Raw genomic sequence first — 12,183 nt, forward strand, 5'->3', positions numbered from 1 at the left:
GCGCGGCGGGCGGGGCCGGCGGGAGGCGCGGCCTCGGGGGCGCCGTCTGCCGGAAGCGCCGGCCGGCCCCGCGCTGTGCCCGGGCTGTGCGAGCCGGGAGGTCGCGGGCTTGGGGTCCGTGCGGGGGCCGGGCTCCGGGGTTGCCTCTGCGTGCATATCCTCGGGAACCCGGACGGGGGGCGGGACCAGAGGTCCGGAGCTGCGCCCGGCGACACTGTCCCCGGCGTGCCGGGTCGACTGTATGGGGTTGCATGGCTCCTGCCGTTCCAAATCTGGCGATTAGCACTGCCCACCTGGAGGGTCTTTTCTGACATCCTCTCCTCCACTGTGGCTGCGTTTGGGTTGAACCTGAATTCACAGAAAGACAGCAGATCGTCAACCTCTGTCACATATCTCCGAGGGGACAAAACGGCCCTGTCAGTGGCGAGTTTTACCAACCAGGGCGCCCCACTTTGCATCTCTGACTCCGGTTTGCACACAGACTTTGTTTTTGACCCAATACTTAGCCTGATAGCTGCAAGTTCAGCAGGCTCTTTCACCTGCGGGTCGTTTAGCAAAACTAATGTTCCCTTTCTGTAAAAGGGGACAGCAGTTCCATCCATTCAGCTGTTGGAGGTGGACTTCACGGTGCAGTTCTGCCCAGATTTCCACTGACAAAACTAACACTGTTTTCATTAGCATTTAAAAGTGTTTGCTTTTAATCGGTTTGTTTCCCTTTCCTCTTCCCTCCGGAAAGTTGGCTCACTTTTACCATTAAAGTAAGATTTTCTACGTGTGCGAAACCATAACACCCGCGTGGGAATTAAAATCTTATCTCAGGTTTGAATACTTCGTTGTATGCTTAAGTATGGAATTATACCGTGCTACTAGCAAATCAAAAATACCCTTCCTTGTTAGTATACTATAACACACAGAAAATGAGTAACTGTTCTCTCAGTTCTGAGAGAGTGCTTAGCTAGGACCACTTAGATGCAAGACAGCGAGACACTCATTCCACTTGAGGGCTCAATGAACTAAATAGGGCTTAATTCTCTCAAGGAACCAAGATTGAGAGAAATAACAAAATAAAGAAAAATTGAGGGGTGAATTTTTCTATTGCAGTGGTTTACAATCTGGATTCATTTACTTAAAAAAATAAACTTTAAGATTTCAATTAGAGGGGTGCCTGGGTGGCTCAGTCCACCCTAAAGCAGTTAAGGGTCTGCTTTCTGCTCAGGTCATGATCCTGGGGTCCTGGCATCTAGCCCCCCCATCAGCCTCCTTGCTCAGTGGGGAGCCTGCGTCTCCCTCTCCCTCTGCTGCTCCCCCTGCTTGTGCTTTCTCTCTGTCAAATAAATAAAGAAAATCTTAAAAGAAAAAGATTTCAATTAGAGTAAACATTTTGGACATTCAAAAATGTTGAGATGTAAATATTTTAAATTTTCTTGGAAGACAGTTTTACTTTTTGAATATCTCCATGACTTTACTGATCTGTTAACTACCATAACTATAACCAGGGCTTTTCAGCTTTTTTCCTACCGCTCCAGCCTACTGTGGGGGCACCCCTGCCAAGCCAGCTTTGGGTTTTTAGGGATTCTGGAACCTGATGCTATGCTCCTGCTCTTTGAAGTTAACTTTGCCTCACCCTAGAGCTTTGCTCAGATATCATTGTCTCAAGGAGATGTTCCTCATTCTTCACACTAGATGGGATGGGCCTGCGCTGTGCCCTCATACACTTTAAATCACCCTTCCTATTTCTAGTTTTTATCTTTTTCTCCCTAGGAATTGGGTCTTTTTAGCTTAGCTTAGCAGCTTGCCCTGTGATAGTTACTCAGTATTTCAGTGAATGAAGGAGTGGTTCGTGGTTGTTGGGTTTCAGCTCTGATGGGTAAGGCCTGTGACTGGAAAACCTGACTATTTGTGATTAGCTACTGTTGATGTAAGCTATGAAATATGGTGGGGCTACAGATTTGGTTTGCTAGCTACCTTGTCCGTCTACCTGGACTAAAGTAACTTTACAGAAATGAATCTTATGTCTTTGCTGTATCCTTACTTCATATATTTAGAACCAGATGCATAGAATGTGTATGTTTATATAACTGAAGTTCCCACAGAAATTGATAACTATAACCAAAGAGTTTATACACACTGGAAATTTTAAGCTTTTTGTTTAATATACACATGTTCTGTGTTTGAGTAAGGTGGACAACTTTTTTGTTGTTAACGGCTATATTTTTTTTTAAGATTTTATTTATTTGCGAGAGAGAGAATGAGAGACAGAGAGCATGAGAGGGAGGAGGGTCAGAGGGAGAAGGAGACTCCCCGCTGAGCAGGGAGCCCGATGCGGGACTCGATCCCGGGACTCCAGGATCATGACCTGAGCCGAAGGCAGTCGCTTAACCAACTGAGCCACCCAGGCGCCCTGTTAACTGCTATATTGATAATTATGTTAACCCATGGAGAGGCATTTTCTCTCCCCCAAATTTTCATTCATTAATTAGTTCAGTAGATATTTATTAATAGTCTACTATGTGCCAGGTTACTAGGCCAGGTGGAAACACCTTTTGATCCTCCGAGATCAAAAGCGCAGATTTGAATTGGTAAACAGGGTGTGGAGCCCGACCTTTTTTTTGGTGGTGATAAAAGGGCTCACCTCCTGCAGCCTTAGAGGTCAGCTTTTCTGCTCTGGATATGCATTGTTTTTAGTGGTTTAAAGCCTTTAAAATTCACTTACTGTCCTCTTAGAGAGGTTTCAGGAGGGAGAGCACAGATAAACGGACAAATCCAATCTGATAACCAATGCTGATGCTATCTATAATGGCTAGAGGAAATGGAAGAAGAGTTCTTCAGGCTTCTATTAGTAATGGGTTTCTTTTGACCGGCATGCACTCCTGAGCCTCCTCACCTTTAAATGTGCTTCTGAGTTGTGAGTTGGGAAGCTCCTCATGCTGTAAGCAGTAAGGAATGGTGGGGGTAAGCCCAGCTTCAGAATTAATGGTAGATCACACATATCTAGAGATGTTAAAATTGTCATGGATCATAGAAGGGATCCTGCAGGTGTTTAAACAGTCACAGTTTGACCAGAAGCTCAGGGTTAATGTGGTATGTAGGAGAGCATCTGATTAACTTATTTAGATCCCACCTGGAATTACAGAGGAGGGGAGGTCCCAGATGTTGATATACGTGACAGTTGTGATTTGAAGTGATATTGAGTCCCCTTTTTGTGTGTTTCTTTCCCTCTGTCCAGTCCATTGATGACTTGAACAAATGGGCCCTGTTTCTTGTCTCTCCTTTTATACTTGAAGCAGAACACATAGCATTTGTGACAGAGAGCATTTGGGTGCAAGGTGAGAGTTTACAGAGACCGGCTTCCTCTTCAGAAACTGTGAGTAACATGTTCTTCACTTGTGTCCCAAAAGGAAATGATGTCTTAACCAAAAGTAAATTTGTTTTTTCCCCTGTTCTTTCCTGGCCTTTGTGACCCCCTCTTTTGTGAACATTTTGGGTTAAAGAAAAATGTATTATTAAAATCATTTTCACCTGTTTCTTTTTTTTTTTTTAATGTGGCTGCTAGAAAAACTGCCTGGGTGGCTTGTGTTTGTGGCTCCCATCATATTTTCACTGGGCAGCGTGCTGGAGGGGCATCTAGCCCATCCCTCCACTTCTTCAATTTGGCCCGAGTGGTTAACTTATATCGCCGTGCACTTCCTAGACATCTCCCCTGGAGTATTCTGAAAACACTTCAAACTTAATAACCTGTCTAAAAGTAGTTGCTTCTATTTCTCTGATGGAAAAAAAAAGAGAGTCTCAGAGGAACACCCCAACCTGTTCTTCCTCTCACCTTCTGCGTCCTTCCTGCCATGCAGGTCCAAATTCTACTGATGCCCCTTCCCTGGCCGTCTCCACTCGCCTCCTTCATTTCCACTCCTTGTTTCGTGCTCAGCTTCAGATCTTTTGGTCTAAACCATGGAAATGTTGTCCTGTCTTGTGTCCGTGGGTTTTTTTCTTGATGGCCAGAGTTCTCTTTCTAGACACAAATCCAGGAAACACACTCTTGCTCAAGCTTCAGGGGGCGCCTTCTCACCAGACATGGTCATGCCCTTAGGCCCCGTGGAACTCTGACCTAAGCCCCTCTCGTGGGTGTCTTCCGCTCAGGTATCTGTGATGAGTCCTTGCCTTGCTGCTTTCACTCAGCCACCATGTGATCCCTGCCTGTCACTTGATAATCCAGCAGGGGTTTTGCTGATGATAGCCATCGTCACTGGATTTCCATTTTACAAACACCATCTTTAAGCCATTGTATTGGGATGAGAGAAAAGGAAGAGAGGAGGAAGACTAGACAAAAATGGACTAGAATTCAAGGTAGACTGAAATAAGGGCCACGAGATGGGTAAAGATATTTAAAGGAGAGCAAGAAACTGTGTTTGGGGGGTGCCTGGGTGGCTCGGTCGTTGGGCGTCTGCCTTCAGCTCAGGTCATGGTCCCAGGGTCCTGGGATTGAGCCCCGCATCGGGCTCCCTGCTCAGCGGGAAGCCTGCTTCTCCCTTTCCCACTCCCCCTGCTTGTGTTCCCTTTCTCACTGTGTCTCTCTCTGTCAAATAAATAAATAAAATCTTAAAAAAAAAAAAGAAACTGTGTTTGGGACTCCGAAGGGGCTTAAGGTTTGGCAGGTGGCCTGAGAGCCACCATTGTGCTGTGACGCTCCATTTCCTCCTGTAGCCTCCTGATGTTTTATCGAACCTTATATAGACTTAGGATAATGGTAATAATACCATTTATCCAGCCCCTGCTAGGCATTTTACACACATTGCTGCAATGCTTACAATTCTGTACGATATTATTCTTGTCATTTTAAAGAGAAGAAAACTGACGCCCTAAGATTAAATTAATTAATTCTTTCTTTCTTTTTCTTTTCTTTCTTTCTTTCTTTCTTTCTTTCTTTCTTTCTTTCTTTCTTTCTCTCTCTCTCTCTCTCTCTCTCTTTCTTTCCTTCCTTCCTTCCTTCCTTTCTCTTTCTTTCTTTCTTTTCTTTCTTTCTTCTTTCTTTCGGATAAGGAGAAGCAGGTTCCCCACTGAGCAGGGAGCCCAGATGTGGGACTTGATCCTAGGATTCTGGGATCATGACCTGAGCCGAAGGCAGATGCTTAACCAACTGAGCCACCCAGGTGCCCCTTAAAGGGCATTTCTTTCTTTCTTTTTTTTTTTTTTTTAAAGATTTTATTTGTTTGACAGAGAGAGACACAGAGAGAGAGAGAGAACACAAGCAGGAGGAGAGGGAGAAGCAGGCTTCCCGCGGAGCAGGGAGCCGGATGCGGGGCTCAATCCCAGGACCCCGGGACCACGACCCGAGCCGAAGGCAGACGCCTAATCACTGAGCCACCCAGGCGCCCCTTAAAGGGCATTTCTAAAGCCACCAGCTGCTAAGTGGCAGATAGTTTTAACCAGTGTCCATACCCTTTTTAGTAGCCAGAGGAATGCATTAGTAGTTTTAAAGAGATCTAGACATTGCCGTTTCCTAGTCATTAACAGCAAAGCTTATATTAACCTGAGGCCAATCCAGCAATGCTCGTAGCTCTTCTGTGTTCGGTAGAAAGACGCCAACTAGTGATGTGAAGTTTTTTGGTGAACTCAAGCGTAATTTTCATATGCAGAAGATAAGACTATTCAGAAACTTCCTTTTTATTTAAAACAATGATTTTCAGTGTATTAAAATTACAAATTAAATGATCAATTAGGTTGAAACGTGAAATGGCCAATGCTTGGCTTTTTTTTTTTTTTTTTTTAACCTATGAAGAGTCCATTCATGGTAACCTAATTGTTCTGATTTGGGCTTTTAAGTCCTAATTTACCATTCTTAGAAATTTAACAAAAGTTTGTGATCACGTTTGGTGGAATTTCTGAATAATATTTGTCCTGTTTAGAAGCTCAAATATCTTAAAACATTGTATTTTATTTTGGGACTCTAGCTGCACAGACTTGGATTAATCCTAATCCTTGATCAAAATGTACTCTCATCATTGGTTCATGCATGGCCCTCACTTCACTGACAAATTTGAAATTATATAATAAATACCCACGAATTCACCACTGAGTATGGAAATGGAACAAGTATACCTATGTGATCCCCCAGAGTCTATCCACCTATTCTGCCTCCCCTGCCCCTACCTTCTCCCTCCCCAAACCAATTTCTTTTTAAATACATAAGTCATCTGGGTGAGCAAACGTCATCTTTCTGAACACTTACATAGTTCTTATCAATTATTAAACGTAGAGTAAGCTTGATGCTTTCTTAGATATGCTAATATTACTTGTTTATTTAGTAAGATTTCACCTTAAAACCAAGGCCAAAATTTCTAAAATATTGCCATTACCTAAAATAGGCGCAGGTTCCTCCTTAACACAAAATGTGACTGCTGTGTTCTTGATTTCCTAAATTGTTGTTCCTTAATTGTACATCTTTATGGGGTTCAAAGACATAGAGCATCTGAAGGAACATAGTTACTGTGTTATGGAGGGTACAGGCTAAGCTACTGTAACAGAGACCCAGAACTGCCGCAGAGCAAAAAGCTAGAAGTTTCTTTCTCCCTCAGCGAGGCGGTTCTGCGCTATAAGGCCATCCAGGGACCCAGTTCCCTTCTGTCGTGTTGCTCTGTCATCTCCCCTCTGCCAGCCTCATTCACTCTCTAGGTAGAGGCTGGTTCGTACTACCCCTGCCACTGTTGTCGGCCTTATGCACATTCTAGCCCCCCCAGGTTGGGAAAAGAGAGGGGGTGGGGGCCAGCCAGCTTCCTCTTTAAAAACTCTGATCCAGAAGTTTCACAGGCCACTAATGTACCTGTTCTGTTAGCTGGCAAGGCAGGCTGAGAACTGCAGACCTACCTGGACAGTCATGGGTTGAAGGGAAGAACGAAAGACTAGATACTGGGAGATAATTAGTATTTCTCACAGTTACCATTTCATTTAACATATGTTCTAATGAAGATTTAATTAAGATCTTGCTTAATGGCAACAACTTATTTCTTAATTTTCTGAGGTAGAAAGGAAGACAGCTACTGTCCAGATAATTCATTTTATTTATGATCAGAGGGTTTGGTGGGTCTTGCAACCAGGAGCCGGAGACATTCAGAGCTATTTTTTTGACCACTCTGGCTATTACACCGTACTTCATTTTATAAGTTGGGCCTTAAAACTTATAAAGGAATTGATCTCAGGCACCTGGCTGGGCTCAGTTGGTAGAGCATGCAACTCTTGATCTCAGGGTTGTGAGTTCAAGCCCTGCATTGGGCATGGAGCCTACTTTAAAAAAGAAATTGATCTCATAGCTCACTAACTCTGCAGTTCTCATTTGGGTTGATTGCTTAATGGGATTTTGCATTTTGGGGGGCTTCTATGAATCTATGTATTTTGCACTTAACTCTAAAGTCATTTGAGTTGGGGCTCGTGGGTGGCTCAGTCATTAAGCAGCTGCCTTCGGCTCGGGTCGTGATCCCGGGGTCCTGGGATCGAGCCCCGCATCTGGCTCCGTGCTGCTCCGTGGGAAGCCTGCTTCTCCCTCTCCCACTCCCCCTGCTTGTGTTCCTTCTCTTGCTGTGTCTGTCAAATAAATAAAATCTTTAAAAAAAAAAAAAAAAGGTCATTTGAGTTTAACAGGACCCTAAGATATTAAATTGAAAATATATATGTAAGAAAGACTTTTGAACTTGATGAGATGTCACATTCTTTCATATTTCTAGGATTATGGAACTCTTACAGATATTTAAAATATCTTCTTGAATTTTGGATATCTCAAATGGCTTTCTTTTTTAAAAAAATTAAAAAAATATTTTATTGACTTATTTGAGAGAGAGAGAAAAAGCACAAGAGGGGGGAGGGGCAGTGGGCGAAGGAGAAGCAGACACCCTGCTGAGCAGGGAGCCCAACACGGGGCTCAGTCTCGGGACCCTGAGATCATGACCTGAGCCAAAACCAAGAGTTGGACGCTTAACTGACTGAGCCACCCAGGTGCCCGTCAAATGGCTTTCATTTGTGGTCATTCTACAGACCCCAACAACAAATAAATGAATCCTAGGAATAAGGCTGTTAAAAAAAAGTAACATTCATATATTCGTATTTTCACTAAGTCATTCATTAACATATTTATTGAACATCTACTCTGTTCCAATTATTTTGCTAAGGTTCCATAACAAATACCAGTGGAGCATGGTAGATTCAGCTCAATTTTCAGTATCTTCTGTAATGACATTAGCAGTCTTGTTTAGTAAGAATCGATGACCCAAAAGTCATACATAATTCTTTTGTTGCCAAAAATTCACTTATGTTCCTTGTACTCGCTATCAAGACATTCATTCATTCATTCATTCATCCAGGGTTTATCAAGTGCCTATTACATGCCAGCTTGTGTGCCAGGGCTGGAGTTATGTGTCCTATGGAGATGCAAGGTGCATTCAGAGACGATGGTTCCCGTCAACTTAAGGAGCTCACAGTGTGGGAGGGAAGACAGCTAAGTAGATGAACAATTACAATTCAGGACAAGTGCAATGGGAGGGCATGGATGGGGTGGTGGTGGTGGTGGGCAACCTATCTAGATAGGGGTGAGGTCAGGAAGGACTTTCCGGGGGAGGTAATATCTGAGTTTTAACGGAAAAACAGGAATTTGGTGCAGAGGAGGGAAGGGCTTCCCAGCAGAACGGCAGGTGCAGAAGGATGCGGAGGTTTGCACCTGGGGACTGGTTCAGTACAGTTGCATCTACAGTAACATGAGTAGGGGGAGTGGCCCAAGATAAGGCCAGAGGAGATCGATGGGGCTGGACTGTTGTGTGGGAAATTATCTAGATGCAGCAGTAGCTTCTAAGACACAGGGGTGCCCGGCTGGCTACGTCGCTAGAGCATGCAACTCTTTATCTTGAGGTTGTGAGTTTGAGCCCCACATTGGGTGTAGCGATTACTTACAAATAAAATCTTCAAAAAAAAAAAAAAAAAAAGAGCCTGACCGGGCAGGCTCTCCCAGCAGTACCAGAGTAGAGAAGCTTGCAGCCCAAGTTAAGATATGTGAATCACACAGCTCATTAAATCATTTCAAAACATGCAACAAGAAGCACGTGGGGACGGGGCGCCTGGGTGGCTCAGTCGTTAAGCGTCTGCCTTCGGCTCAGGTCATGATCCCAGGGTCCTGGGATCGAGGCCCGCATCAGGCTTCCTGCTCCGCAGGAAGCTTGCTTCTCCCTCTCCCATTCCCCCTGCTTGTATTCCCTCTCTCACTGTGTCTCTCTCTGTCAAATAAATAAATAAAATCTTAAAAAAAAAGAAGCACGTGGGGGAGGTCTGGGATTGGCTAACGCTTAGGATTAGGTGCCTGCCGCCTGGAAGGACTGCATCCCCGGATCCTGGGCTCTGCAGTGTTTACACGTCCTGCTCTTTGCTGTATATACAACCTTCCCTGCCGAGAGTGTAGTTGCAAGGGCCAGAGAGGAGGTTAAAGCAGGGGGCTCAGCAGATGGACACTTGTTCTGTTGGGGAGACTCAGGACCTGTATGCCTGGAAGAGCTGTGTGCCAGTTGTGATTTTCATCTGTTTCTAGGCAGACTACACACATGGGGCCCTACTGGGTGGCTGACTTGGGGATGACAACTGTCAATCTGGAGATGGCATGATTTGTGTCTTGATGATAGTTAACATTTACTTGGTCTGTCCATGACTCTCTGACTAGGGGTAATACTCCCTTTTGTTCTTTCCTTTTTATCTGTGTTCATTACATGTATGTTCCATTGACGTCATCGATCTTCAGCATGTCTTGTAAGTTACTAACTTGATGTATGAGTTGCATCCATGCCGTTCGTTTTTCCTGTTCTCTATGTAGCAGAGCTGAATATTCTTCACTAGTACAACAAATGCACCTAATGCACAGATCACAGAAGGTTTAAGTACACTCATTAAGAATTTGGGGCTTTATCCTAGGGACAGTAGTTTTTGGTGGATGGGGGATCATTCGTGCAGATTGGGAATACGGCAGGAAGAACTGGTGGAGGGGCTGCTGTAAGGAATGCAGTTTTGTGCATTGTTTTGGTCAGCTCTGCTGAAATAACAGATGACCCTAGCATCTCACTGGTTCCTAACAACAAATCTTGGTTTCTTGCTCGGCTTATGTGTAGGCTCAGCAGGTTCGCTGTTGCTGTTTCAAGCTATGATTCTGCTCCGGGCTCTGCTCCATGCATCCTTCTCATGCAGGGGCCCGGGCTGAGCGAGCATGTAAGTCTGGGGACGTGCCATTCACGCGCTGAGTGGAGGGACAGGAACTGGCAGGAACTCAGCATAGTATATTGTCCTGTGCGATGGGACTTCCAAGGCGAGATCCTAAGACCCTTGGCAGCTCCTGCCTGGGCTCTTGGAACTCAAGTCCCTTGCTGCCAAGGAAGGACACTCCAGCTGGTGGGCAGCTCTAACTTGCCAGCTATATGAGGGAGCCATCCTGGAAGTAGATCATCCGGGCCCAGTTGAGGCACCCTAGCCTCATGGAGCAGAGTTGAACTGTCCCTGCCAAGCCCTCCCCACATTTGAGATTGAGCAAAATAAATGAGTAGCTTAAGCCACTACATTTTGGGGTGCTTTGTTACTCCGCAATGGGTAACGAGAACACTTGGGATGTCTTTTTGGGGGGGGGGGATTTATTTATTTATTTACTTGAGAGAGAGAGAGCATGTGTGCGCACAAGCTGGGGGAGGGGCAGAAAGAGAGGGAGAAGCAGGCTCCGTGCTAAGCAGGGAGCCTGATGCGGGGCTCGATCCCAGGACGCTGGGATCATGACCTGAGCCAAAGGTGGACGCCCAACCGACTGAGCCACCCAGGCGCTCCACACTTGGGATGTCTTTTAAGACTTCTGCTCTTCCTCAGGTTGCCAGCATTGGTGGGATGGGCATGGGAAGTGGGCAGTGAGCGGTTGGGGAGGCTAATGCAGTACAGCTTAGACGGGGGGCTCAGGGGCTTATGGGACTCCTCCAGGACACAAGGAAAGTAAAAAGGCTGTGACAACAAGGGTATTTCTCTTATTTTCTGACTGACTGACTCTCAGGTACTCAGAAAATTAAGGTCCCTGGGCCCCCCTCTTCCTGGGGTGTCTGGTCAGTCCTGGGTTTGCAGTCCCACGTGGTTTCACCCGCAAGCTTGTTGTGTCAGCTCTTGCTAGCTATGTAGTCCTGACGTCCTTTATCCTGTCACTTGATTTTCCAACACCCTTCTCCTGAAAGCACTGTAGGGCATATTATCTTTTCAAATAATAGAGCGTGAGAATGAAGTTTGTAGCCATCCTTTGTCCTCTGTGTTTCCAAACCTGAAGGTCCAGGGATAACCGCCTTCCTTCACTCTCCGAGCTTCACATTCCTCCCATGTCTGCGTGCCTCACCCTCCTTCATCCAGTTTATTGCTAGAAATTTTAAAAACCTAGCATGTAATTAAGTTGGTTTGGAAGAAAGGAATAAGAGCCAGACACATTAGCAACATCAAGTATCTGACTCCGCAGAACAGATTGTTTTAGTTTAAACTGAACTTGTTTCAGTCTGGGTTCTTCAGAGAAGCTGAGCCAGCAGGGGTAGGGGTGTGTGTGTGTGTGTGTGTGTGTGTGTGCACGCGCTTGTACGCATGGTGCGTGCACGCCCATATACATATATGTTTATATATATATATACATATATGGGGGGGGAGGTGGCGGGGAGAGAGGGACAGAAACATTTATTTTAAGGAATTGGCTCACCTGATTGTGGAGTCTGCAGGTCCAGAATTTGCAGGGCCGGCCAAGAGGTGGGGCACCCAGGGAAGAGTAGGTGTGGCTGCTTGAGTCAGGGGGTCATCTGGGGGGCCAGAATTCCTTCTTCCTTGGGGGACCTCAGTCTTTTTCTCAGAAGGTCTTTAACATTTAAATCAGTGGACTTTGGTGCCTCCTGGTGGCTCAGTCTGTTGCACGGCCAACTCTTGATTTTTGGTTCAGGTCATAATCTTGGGGTCCTGGGATCAAGCCCCGCATCAGGCTCCGTGCTCAGTGGGGAGTCTGCTTGAGATTCTGTCTCCCTCTGCCCCTCCCCCTGCTCATGTGTGCGCGCTCTCTCTCTCTCAAATAAATAAATCTTTTATAAATAAATAAATCAATGGACTTTGATTATCTGCCATAATGTGGGTGGGCCTCATCCAATCAATTAATCACATGTAGGGGCACCT

General features: G+C 45.5%; 1 protein-coding gene across 1 annotated transcript in view; it reads left to right on the top strand.

Moving 5' to 3' along the window:
* HLCS (holocarboxylase synthetase) overlaps positions 1-12,183 on the top strand; it is a 210,547-nt gene that overhangs the window by 651 nt on the left and 197,713 nt on the right. The window contains exon 2 of the mRNA XM_044913424.1: positions 3,227-3,364. Coding sequence (XP_044769359.1) covers positions 3,227-3,364 — 138 coding nt within the window. The remainder of the gene's footprint in view (positions 1-3,226; positions 3,365-12,183) is intronic.

The sequence above is a fragment of the Neomonachus schauinslandi genome, chromosome 1 (assembly GCF_002201575.2).
Source record: "Neomonachus schauinslandi chromosome 1, ASM220157v2, whole genome shotgun sequence".
Lineage (NCBI taxonomy): Eukaryota > Metazoa > Chordata > Mammalia > Carnivora > Phocidae > Neomonachus > Neomonachus schauinslandi.